This window comes from Prinia subflava, chromosome 28, assembly GCF_021018805.1.
Source record: "Prinia subflava isolate CZ2003 ecotype Zambia chromosome 28, Cam_Psub_1.2, whole genome shotgun sequence".
NCBI lineage: Eukaryota > Metazoa > Chordata > Aves > Passeriformes > Cisticolidae > Prinia > Prinia subflava.
Genome location: NC_086274.1, coordinates 3,096,212 through 3,108,834, shown reverse-complemented (window position 1 = coordinate 3,108,834; position 12,623 = coordinate 3,096,212). Strand labels below are relative to the sequence as shown.

General features: G+C 44.2%; 1 protein-coding gene across 1 annotated transcript; it reads right to left on the bottom strand.

Moving 5' to 3' along the window:
• Window positions 1–551: 551 nt before the first annotated feature.
• On the bottom strand, window positions 552–9,619 carry CCDC181 (coiled-coil domain containing 181). The gene is given in 8 exon segments (XM_063419911.1): window positions 552–1,290; window positions 1,292–1,409; window positions 1,988–2,142; window positions 2,777–2,923; window positions 4,968–5,221; window positions 5,321–5,810; window positions 6,326–6,477; window positions 9,467–9,619. Coding segments are annotated over 7 exon segments (1,338 nt in total). The 5' UTR covers window positions 6,455–6,477; window positions 9,467–9,619; the 3' UTR covers window positions 552–1,245.
• Between the last annotated feature and the right edge of the window lie 3,004 nt (window positions 9,620–12,623).

Here is a 12,623-nt window from a genome sequence, read left to right as displayed (position 1 = left end):
GAACTGTAGAACTCTTCACTGTGCTTGTGTGAGGCAATGAACAGAGAAACGCCTCCTTGGTAGTTTTCTACAATTAGGGAGATGGTGTGTGTGAACCTTTGCTAACATTCCCCCTGGATTTGCTTCCTAGACACAGGAAGCTCTTCCTGCCTTTGGTGTCAGGGGAAGGCACTGGAAGGAGGAAGGCACCTGTTATTTACGTGTCCCGTTAGTGTGTGAAATCTTCATTTTGTGTCCTTGCTCACTTTCTGTGCTGGCAAAACCTGCCACAGAGCAGGCTCCAGTCCACCACCATTGTTCTCAATATGCCTGTAACTAGCTCCAAAAAGAACCCAAAAAAATATTGCCAGCAAATCTGCTTTGCATCTACTACACTTCTGTCTGTTGCAGTACTCCTAGAAAACACTGTGAATGTGGAAAAAATCAAGAGCAATGCCATGGTTGTGAGATCTGCATACAGCTGGACAGAATTCTCCTGTTCTTTCACTGATTTTAGGATTTCATGAGTGACTTTGGCATGTTCTCTATCAAGAGTTCACAATTTAGCTGGGTAAGGTAATGTAGTTTGGTAGATTTATTATAATAAACATTGACATTTATATAAGGACCTTAGCTTGCTTACAACTGGAAAAGTCATAATTTGCACAAGCTTTTAATTCCATGGAATAGAAAACTACTGAATATGACTCACAGAAAGAAGTTTCAAAACCTGTTGCACAATCACCTACACATTAGTGTTCAATGACCACTTTCCAGAGACCTGAAAGAACGCATTCCTCTGGTCTAAAGCTGGTCAACAGATCAAGAGGAAGTGGTACAAGAAATGTCATTTTCCAACAACATAACACCTTGCACAGTCTTAATCACTAGCAGCATCAAACAGCAATATTAATCCACCAAAAATTCAACATTTTACACAGTAGCCTGCATCCAGGAATCCATGATGGAGCTGAGTATAAAGTGCCTTTTAAAGAAGGGAATGTGTATTTGCCACCCTTATATATACATCTTGCACTCATTTAGATTTGGTTAAACCAAGAAGATCCCTGAGTTATGCATTAAAGCAGGCTTTTCAACTATATTACAAATAAATAGACATTAAAATCATTGTCACTGCAGGTAATTGTTAAACTTGCTTGAAAGCTTTAAAAACATCACAAAAAGTCAGTAGCTGTAAAGAACAAAAACTCAGGCCATAAAAATTAAGAAGATTGTCACCAAGAACTCTGTGGCTACATCAAATTTTCAGTTGTAATGATCTATGAAGCAAAAGGATTCTGGCTCTGAATTAAATATAGTTGATGTTCCGCAACTTTCTCGCTCTTCTGGCCTCCAAATTAATCTGCTTGATTCTCTCCTTAGCAGCTAGTTCTGCTGCTTGTTTCTCTTCTCTCTTCCTTCTCAGCCAGCTGTGGAGAGAGAAAGAGGACCAGGAGTATTGGCAGTTGTAACTTCAAGTTTTCCACCATCCATTCAAAGGAGATTTGTCCCCCCCACTGGAGGCCACCCTGTCTTGTGGGGTGGAGCTGGGTGTCACAGCTGAGCCAGTCTGAAAGGCTGCCACACCCAAACACAGGAAGCACTGCTTTCCCACCCTGATCCCCCTGCTCCTGCACCCACCTTTGCCTCCTCCATTTTGTTAAACTGGATTAACTTCATGCTCATTTCATGGACTGAATCAACCCAAGCTTGCTCCAAAACAGGCAACAAGGGTTTGAGGAGAAGATCCCTTTTTTAGCAAAAGGAATTCACTCTTTTCAACTCAGGTTCTGACAAATAATTTCACAGCAGTGGACAAACAACATCAAGGAACTGATGTATTTTTGCCAGGGTGCAAGTTTAAAAGGGCATATTCATGCAAAAAAACCCCAACCCTCCAAAACAATGAGGATGTCAGCAGCAAAGATGTACCATAAGATAGGTACAGTTTTGATGTGATAGACTACAAAAGATTCAAATGTGGTCCCTTAGGAGTGACCCTACTCACTCTCTAAAAGCTCTGTCGCATTCCTCTGCACTTGGAAAAAAGTACACTTCCTCAGTCTGGCGTCTCAAAAGTTCTATCCGTTTTTCTTTCATGTACTGCTGGTGCTTTTTTTTAAGCCATAACCTGTAGGCTTCTTCTGGATCCCTGTTCACCTCCTGGTTAATAAAAGAGACATGTTACAAGGGTTATCAGTAAATGACCTTTATAATAATCGCATTATAATAGGTTTTTTTGTATTCTGCTGGTATCTCCCCTCCATGAAACATACTTTATAAACACCCTAGAGCATATGCTAATCTGGCATAGACTAGATACATGAGCAAGCATTTAAAGCACCATGTTTTAAAAAGTACTGAATTTAGCTTTTCAAGCTCATCACTTTAAGGCAGAAGAACTGGAGACCAGCATCTGAATCTCCAGGTTTTAATCAGGTCATGTGCATTAACTGCTTGTTAAGAAGGTCTGGCGGTAAGGAACACACTCCAAAGAGCCTTCTGGCTGCTTGTTCACTGCAGGGCTCAAGTCCTTCTCCTGGCATATGGGAGCATCACTGTATCCCCTGTGGCTTTATAGTTAAGTTTGTTTATGTTGCTTCTATGTTGCAAGCCCTCTGCCAAGCAGATCAATCCTAAACCTGCAAGTCTAGCTCCTCACTGAAAACAATGTAACAAGGACATTTTCCATTGCTGTATATTTTCATACACTTAGCTAAGAACTCAGGTTTAGAATTTGGATTTCCTATTTAAAAAGAGCACTACAGATCCCAGTTCCACATTAGGGAGACCTTACTTTCATTCTCAGCTCTTCCAACTGCTTTGCACGACGATTTCGCTTTTCTTGTTGTAGCTGTTGCTTCTTCTTCAGTAACCAGGCTCTGAAAACCAATTCATTCTCTCTTCTCCTCAGTTCTTCTATTTCCCTTTTCCTTGCTTCTTCCTTAGGTGGAAGGAAAAGTTAATAAACTTAGTTTTTAAGAGAATGATCCTCATCTGCAAAGACTGTTGCAGCCAATAAATAAGCCATTTGAATTGCATGAGAGACACACTAAAATACAGATATAAATAAAGAGAGATACTCAAAGACTGCATCACTGATACTACAGTATCAGCTATACTACAGTATACAGCTGATACTACATTTAGGAAGAAATTGCTTGGAGCACCTCTGTGGTTTGTGATATATTCAGGCACTTTCAGTCTAATCCTTTTTGTGATTACCTCCATTTCCATGACACCTCTCGACTCAAACATTTAAATAACATCAGACGAAAACTCCTGAAATGAAGTCTGCCCAATATCTCTAGTTATCTTAGAATCACTTGAAATGGATAAATTTTAAAAATAAATGCAGCTCTCATGCTTGATGGACCACTAAACCCTAAAGGATATTTAACAACATACGCACTGCAGGCACTACCTCATATAAGGATAAAATAAGGAGCTTTTTTGGACATGAAGTTAAAATGTCTTTACTTAAGGAGATCTTATTAAGGAGTATTAATAGCTTCAGGCTTTTTTCAAGTGTACAAAATGAACTGATATTTACAAAATTGAGAAAAGTTGCTTTTACTTATTAATTACATTTTAGCTAATGATAAGTATCTACAAGGAGGAGAAAAAGTTTCAATTAATGCTTCAGAAAGCTGACTAGGGCATTTTTTACCAGGATTTACTCTATTTGACACAAAAGCTACAATCCCTAGTCATTTCAATACTTTGAGAAATCTAATCTTCTTGCAAACAGATGATGTTCCTGCCACCTGCACACAAGTTTCAGATATCCTCCAAACTTACCATTTCTACTTTACTGGAGTGAAAGAAACTCCACCAAAATGGATTTAGTGAAGCAGATGGATTCTAGTAATGTCAAGAAATGTTTCATGCCTGTGAAATCCATGACAGAATGGAAGAATTCCATTCCAGAATGAAGAAATAAGGTAACACATTCTTACCTTTCCATAAGTCAGCCAACAAAGGAAGGAGAATAACTTTCTTTCCCCTCACTACCCTACCTTTTACTTTAAATACACAGGCCAAGGTTTCAAGAGGTCTGGTTTTGTGTGCACAAAGAAAACACTTCAATTGCTCATCAGATTTCATACTCCTCATTACTAAGCTGAGCCTCAGCAACCTTTTCAAATAAAGCAGCCTAGAGCTCTTTCCACAGATAGAAAGTAACCTTGGAAGCTACTTAGCCAGCTTATTTAGTACATCATGGCACAGAAAAATGGCAGATGCTTCATGCTCCTCTTATAGAGCAACATACATAGCAAGTTACCTTTTTGTAATTGTATCATCATAATGCAAGAAGAAGAAAAACATCAACATTTTTTAACTCTTTGGTAAAGAATTCTGAAGTCCCCATTACAGCTGTCAGAGGCTGACTCTCTATTAAATATATTTATACATAAATATAAATATTTTTTTTCTGCATAAGGAGCTGGGAAAAAAATTAAAAGGGTTCTTACAATCACTCTGCTGTGTAAATGTTACATTATGACTCTGCCATATGATAACTGCCTAATCCCTACTTCTGAGTACCCAAATGTGGTGCCCCAGCCTTACTGTGGTTAATGTAAACTTCCTGCACTGCAGATTAATATGTGCAGATGTGACACCACGTGCTACATTCCATAAACTGTGGGACTGTAACAGAACACAGGTAGAGAAAGCCAAGAAGCAAAAGCAGTAAGAAACATTTAACAGAAGAGGACCTATTTATGAAGGATATATTAAAAAAATACTTCATTTCTCCTCTGAACAAGGCATGATCCTATGCCACTGTGGGAAAGAGGCTTTGAGAGATTCTACACAAATCCCAGAGAACTGTTGTTATTATTGTTGTTATTATTATTGCTATTACAAATATTATTGCTGCCTCTTTTTTCAAGGAAGAATGGAGTAAATACCCTGAGCACATGGTCTTTGTGGAGCAGAGGAATAGGATGGTCACTGAGATTTACTTTTCTCTATATATTTACCTCTCTCCTCAGTCTTTCCTTCCTTATTTCTATCTGCTTCCTTAATTCTTTTTGTCTGGGAGTAAGAGTGTAAGTGGAGCCTTTCACAGATTTGCCTGCAGACTCACTCTGCTGTTTTCCCAGATCTTTTGCACCATTCAAAGCAGAATCTGGCTGATCCTTAGAGTCAGATGGAGGCGTTTCTTTCATTTGAGAGGCAGTGGGCAAAGAACTGGAGAGTCGAGATCTTGGAGATCTCTGTTGAGTTTCAATATCTGTAAAAGAAACACTTATCGGAAGCAAAATGCCCTGGCTTTCAACATCACATAAACTTAAGAGCTGAAACTTTCTGTCTTTTTCTATTAGAATTTTACCATCTATTTCCTCATCTGACCCAGCACGTTCTGAAACGGATATGCGTTTCTTGTCATCAGAAATATGCAGCTGAGACAGCTCAACTGAAAAATCCTCTCTTTTTACAAGGGCAGTTTCACCAGCTTCAGCATCTTCTGGAGGAGAAGCTTGTTGACCCATCTCATCCTTAACTTTTAATTTCTGTCCTCCGCTTTGATCCGCAGAAGCCTGATTTTCCAGGTCGTCGTTGGCTTCTTCATCCTCTCCCTTATCCAGTTCCTGCTCATTTTCCACCTTGGATTCCTGGATAGGGCTTTGCCTCTCAGATTCATGGTCCTTCTGCTCAGTACCTGCCCTGGACTTCATGTATTTTTCATTAGAGTACAGCACTTTCACATCTACATCTGCCTCTGAATCTGGATTTTCTTCTGTTTCCTCAATGTCTTCCTGAGCGCTGTCTGCAGCTTTATCAGTTTGTGCTTCAACATCCTCTTCATTTCCTTCAGGAGTCTAAAAAAATTAAAATAAACTAGTCTCTTGTCTCAACAAAAGAACAGTTAGAACAAAAAGAGAAAAGAAACAGTGAGAGAGAAGAGCAGTGCAAACTACCTGCATTCTAAACCAGGCTATCAAATAGTGTATGTCATAACTAACAGCTTTTTTGGCACTAACAAGTCTCATCATTTTCATGTTCACATTCACACAAAGTTTAACTAACCAGTAAAGTCATTAGTGACAGCATAAAACTGGAATAAGTGTTGCACAAACATGTAAAGGAACACGGAGTACTTTTGAAAAAAATGTACAATTTTCAATGAACACTGAATTTTCTGCTTCACAGATATTATAACCAAACTAACCAGTTCACTGAAATGTTTTTCATTGTCATTCCAAATAATCTTCCTTGTCAAAATTCAGTGAATGCACCTCCACATTTCAAGCAATACTGAATTTGTGCCTATGATTCAGAATATTACTCAATTTTGTTTTCTAATAACACAACTGGCATTTAATGTAACAAATACCTCTTTTTCATCAGGGTTTTGTTTTTCTTCTTCATCAGTTAGGCATTCTGGGTCTTTCTCAAAATCATCCTCATACTCTGCACTTTTTGTTAAATCACCCACATCTGCTTGATCTTCCTTTTCACTCATTTTGGTGATGAGTTAGAGTAATACTACAAAAAGAGGAGAGGGAATAAAATGTTTTCAAACTCTAGTGACACACAGATACTGATAACTCTTGTGACACCCACATCAGACTTCTGAGTAGTATTAATACAAGTGTGTTAGACAGTGCCACAGCACCTCAGGACTAAGGATCACCCATGGCTCACAAACATGAATGGTTTTGGCCTTTCCAGCTCTGCCTACTGGGAGAAGGTTTGAGTTAAAGCAAATCAAGGTGATTTAATGTGTCTGACAGAGCTTAAACCAGAATTCATGCTCTCTTAACAGTTAGCCTTGTGCTTGGACAAAGAAACCACTATTTTATGTTAGCTAGGAGTGCTAAAAACTTCTTGCTTGTATCTTACCTCGTTTGTATCTTATCTTGTTTAAATGCAGTGTAACTTTGAACACTCATTAACCTGTTAGTCAGGCTGGGTATGGTCATGCTCATGACAAAACTGAAGATGAGCCACTATAAGGACTGAATCTTTAAAAAAATCTGCGTCCTGCACAGCATACAGGTGCCACCAGCTCCTGAAGGACCCCTTAAATGCCAGTGCCTGCTGCCCCTTGGCTCAGCTCACTCAGTACAAGGCATTAAAGACACAAAAGATTAAAGATGTGGACACAGTCACAAGCCTAAAGAGCTGATTCTGCTCTGTTTATAGCTTTAGCCCCTTATCATTCCTTCTATAATTTATTACTTTTTACAAAAGCAGCGCAGAAGAAGAAAACATCAGAAGTTCCTGTTCTTTTTGTACCATCCACTGCAGGCTGGAAGGTGCCACTTCTACATGTCTCTATTAGGATTCATGTGTCATTTTCAATATACTAAAGATCATGATTATTGTTACAGGACAAGGAGTAATGGGTACAAATTAAAAGAGGGGAAATTAAGGTTAGATATTAGGATGAAATCTTTACTCTCTCAGTGGTAAGGCACTGGAACAGGTTTCCCAGGGAGACTACGGCTGCCCCATTCCTGAAAGTCCTCAAGATCAGGTTGGATGGTGCTTTCAGCAGCCAGGTCTAGTGGAAGGTGTCCCTGCCCATGGCAGGGAGGTCACAATTTGATGTTCTTCAAGGTCCATTCCAACCCCTTAACATTCTATTATATGGTATGGCAAGACAATATGAGGTGTAAGAGAGAGCTCTGACTCTGGATGGCCCTAGAGCAGCAGGACAGCTCTTGCTGTGTGACCATCCTGCCCCTCCGGACAAGAATCACAGAATCAGAGAATCAACAAATCCATCTGTGCATTTTGTGAAAACCCTCTCATCCAGCTTTTGTTTTTAGTTCTGATGAGCATCTCTAAGTTCTCAGTTATTTATTCTCAGGAACACCAGCTCTGCTTCTTAGAGAACATCACTCATTTCACGACAGAAATGAGTGATGTTCTTTTAAACCTCAAAACTTAGTTAAGATTTGTTTTAGAGTGGTAATAAAGCTGGGCATTTTTTGCTGCAAAATTGTTTGTACAGAAACTTTATAAAGCTCTTCATTTTCTTTGATCCATATGTTGTTCAAGAAAATCTGGCAGTTTTTTCACTTTTTTTAGTTACCACTTGCCACTGGAATCCCTCATTCACACTAGATTTCTCAGAATTTAAATGTTTATACCTCATTCAGAACGTTGCCTTGGCTTTCCTCTCCATATCTATTTCCATCATGTTTTGCCTGCACCACCTCACATGACGTGTAATGACTTTTGGTGGGAAATGCCCCTTCCTTCACAAAAATCCTTGGTTTCAGTGATGATGTACCTGAGATCTTAATGGAGACACTTTGCTCTAGTGCATGTTCAGCACAAAAGAACTATTTCTCTGTGATTTCATTATTATGATAAGCAGATACAAAAGCTGCACAGATGAATTGTGCCTTTGAAAAAACACGTTCACATCAGTCTGTGGGGCTCAATACAAACATGTTGAACGGGCTGTTTAATTCATTTAGGTTAAGTGTAATAATGGGGACCAGCATAAAAATCAACTCCTGTTGTAAGATAAAGTAGCCATGGCTGAAGGGAACATTTCCAGTTCAATGACTTGTTTCATAGAATCATAGAATGTTAAGGGGTTGGAACGGACCTTAATATCTTCTCCTCCCAACTCTCCCTGCCATGGGCAGGAACATCTCCCACTGGACCAGGCTGCTCAAAGCCCCATCCAGTCTGGCCTTGAACACTTTCCAGGGATGGGGCACTCACCATCTCCCTCGGCAACCTGTTCCAGTGTCTCACCACCCTCACAGTAAAGAATTTCTTCCTAGCCTCTAAGCTAAGCTTCCCCTCTCTCAGTCTGTCCCCACTTTCCTTGTCCTGTCACTGCAGTTCCCGACAAGGAGTCCCTCTCTGGCTTCCCTATGGCCCTTCAGATACCAGGAGGTGTAAGGAGGTTTCCACAGAACCTGCTCTTCTCCAGGCTGAGCAGCCCCTGCCTTCTCAGCCTGTCTCCAGAGGGAGCTGCTCCTCTCCTCTCCTCTCCTCTCCTCTCCTCTCCTCTCCTCTCCTCTCCTCTCCTCTCCTCTCCTCTCCTCTCCTCTCCTCTCCTCTCCTCTCCTCTCCTCTCCTCTCCTCTCCTCTCCTCTCCTCTCCTCTCCTCTCCTCTCACCAACCTCCTCTGGACTTGCTCCAACAGTTCCGTGTCCTTCTTATGTTGAGGGCACCAGAAAATCCTGAATCAGCTCCTATTCTATTTTGGTTATTATGAAATAAAGTGATTCAGCATTAGGAGGGACCGAAAGTATTCAGAAGATCTCAAATCTTCACTTTCACCTCTTTCTGTTCTGCTTGGGGCGTGCCTGGGGGTGTGCGCGGTGACCATTTGTTCTGCACAGCTCGGGAACACCTCTACGCGCTTACACTCAGGCACAGCCACAACAAAAGGCGGGACAGGGCGACGCGTTTCTGTCGCTTTGTCCTTCTGCACTACAACATACACGCACACACCCCCCACACCAATCCGAACCCCGCGCGGGGCGGCGGGCAGCGTCCTCACCAGCACTCCCCGCTCCCCTGGAACACGCCGGGCTCCGCCGCTCCCTGCCGGGCACCAGGAGGCGCCGCCGCCGGGCGTTGCGGTTGTCGTGACAGCAGCGGGGCGCGGCGCCGCCGGCAGCACGGCGGCTCCCGAGGGACAAACACCGCCTCCCGAGGGACGGACGGTGGTTCCCGAGGGACAAACACCGCCTCCCGAGGGACGGACGGTGGTTCCCGAGGGACAAAGGGCGCCTCCCGCAGGGCAGGCCGGGCCGCACCGCCCCGTTGCCATGGAGACGCGCCTCCGCGCCAGGGCGGCCCTCCCTGCCGCCTTCTCCCTGAGGGACAATCCCACCTCACGCCTGGAAGCTGTCGGGAAGCGGAGCGCTGAGGGCGGCGGGGGAACACGCACCCCACCAGGAGGGCGGCAGGGGTGCAGCAGGCGGCTCGCCCTGTCCGGCTGTAGGCCCTGCTCTGCTGCTGTTAAATTATGCACTCCTCAGGGAGCGGCCTCGGCTTGCGTGTTGTATTATTCATCCTGCTCCGGCTGGCAATGAGCAATCGGATCAGCCCAGGAGCCAGCAGTGTCAGGATTTGGGCTTTTGTTAGTCACGGAATCATAGAATTGTTTGGGTTAGAACGGGATCTTGAAGCTGCAAATCCTTTGCCATGGGCAGGGACACCTTCCACTAGACCGGGCTGCTCAGAGCCCCATCCAGTCTGGCTTTGAATGTCTCCAGGGACAGGACAATTTCTCTGGAAAACCTGTTCCACTGTCTTACCACTAATGAGGACAGCACTGAATCCCCAGAGACACATCTCTCTGCATTAACCATACACTGCTCCTTGAACTTGGAAATGGAAAAAAAAAAAAAAAAAAAGAGAAAAAAAAAAAAAAAAAAGGCCAAAACCCCCCACCCTGATTTACTTGTGGGGCCGGGGTGGGGCTGGCAGAGGAATAAGGCTCAGACTCCCCAGTGGAGCTGGAGGCAGGTGGAAGGCTGCAGTCTCCGCTAGAGAGGACCAAACACCCACAGGTGTTCAGTGGATGCTGTGCCCCTGAGGCCAGCAGGTCCCCAAGGAGCTGTGTGAGCCCCAGACTGCCCACAGAGCACACACAGAGCTCACTGTGAGGGCGAGCGGCTGTCAGCAGCTGCTCAGGGTGATGAAGTTCACTCAGCATCACAAAATGGTTCCCAGCACCGCATTTTGGGGGATGACCCTCCTGAGCCCTCCTACCAGCCAGGGCTGCAGTAGCATGGACCCGTCTGAGGGGAAGGAGGCAGAGAGCGAGGGAGGGAGCTCTACTGCTGGCAGCACTGACATGGTGCCCTTCGCACTGTCCCCCACACGGCCGTGGCCCCATGCTCTGAACACACTGGCCTGGCAGAGCAAAGGATGACTGTCTACAAGGCCACACACCTCAGAGGGCAGCACCTTCCTTCACTGAAGGGTTTGTGCTAATGAAAGAAAATACAGGCAGAAAACAGCCACAAAGCCAGGGCTTCGGTAACAGAGTAACTCAAGTAGGATCACCCTTTCACTCAAAGTCCCACAGGACAGAAAAGCTGAACCCCTCCAAGGTGGGGCTCACGAGTTCTCTGAAGACGTCTGTCATCATAGGCCACATGCCATAGGAGGAGGCTGGAGTCCATGACCTCAGGGTTTCTGTTCATCCTACACCATACAGTGAAAAAGAAAACCAGGTTTTGACGTTGGTTCTAGTGGGCTGGAAGGGCTCCCTTACCAGAGCTAATGCTCAGTTACCTGCCTGGCAATGGTTCCTGCTTTACTTGATGAAAACTTCAACCAGTGACCTCGCCCAGGGGATGCAGTTATCCCCCCCTTGAAGGTAATACGCCGAATTTCTGATTTTCCATATTTCATTCTGAAATATGCATAGGTTCATAGCAGACTAAAATACAGAGTACTGGGTACAATACCAAGGCTTTCTGCTCTGCTTTAACTGTAAGACTATCCTTCACCTTAAAAGCCAGTGCTATCCTTTTCAATCACAAGAGATGCTTTATGTGACTAATTACAAATCAGTGTGGTTAAGATAAGGATTAGACCCCATTGTTAGGATGTCAAACCGTGATGTTTGAAAATAATAACGTAATGATTTAAGAGCAATCAAAATTCATCTATGCATTCATTAGCCCACATATCATTAAATGTAGGTTTTCAGATGTTCCCATGTGTGAGGAAGTTGCAGTCATGAAAATTGCAACAAAAACAACAGTAAAGCAGTGCAGGGCTCCAAGGACAGACCCTGACATGCTGGCTGCTGTTTTCCATGTCACTAATGCATCCAACACTGTGTTCAGGGAACAGATTCATGTAGAGTGAGTGTGTTTCACAGAAACAGGCTTCATAACACCTCCAGAGCAACGTTAACCAAGCACCTTAACACCTTTCTTATGTAGTGTAGGAAAGAGTTGACACTGTCAAAACCCACTGGGAACAGGGTTCAAGAGCATCCTGAAGAGCATCATCAAGAGCATCATCAAGAGTTCCTGCCCCTTCCATAGCCAAAATCCCTATTTCCTTCCCAATACTTGGCTACGATCACACCAATAGAGAAGAAAACACAATCACTTCCACACAGAGCCCTTCCCTTTCCCTGCGAGCGCTGCCAGAGCAGCCGGCTGTGCCGCACACAGCCACAGCAGGGGCTGAGTGAAACCCTGCCCTGTCCTGGCGGGCTCTCACAGCCACTGCTAGCCCAGGGGACAGCAGTGGGTGCTGCTCCCGGATCAGCAGCCTCCGGCAGCTCTTACCGTTCCTTGCTTTTCGGACAGAACAAGCCCAGCACCCAATCTCTCACTGCAGCAGTGATCCCGGGAACTACACCTCACCCTAGCAGCATCACAGCAAGCCCAGCGCAGGACAGACACTCAGAACACTCACCTCCAGCAGCCTCCAGCAGCAACTGGAACAAAGCAGCAGCCAGGCAGACTGCCGCGTGTGGCGTTTATCTCACCTCCACCGCGCCGCAGTGCTCTGTCTCCAGCGCAGGAATTCCGCTCCTTCCCAGTGGCGGTGTGCCCCTCTCAGCTCTCTCAGCCGTACACGGTGTGGCAGGAGGCGATGGGAGGAGCAAGGACTGCCACAGGAGAGAGCAGCCTTTCACCAGCACCAGATGAGAAACACTCCAACCCACCTTAAGGGTAATG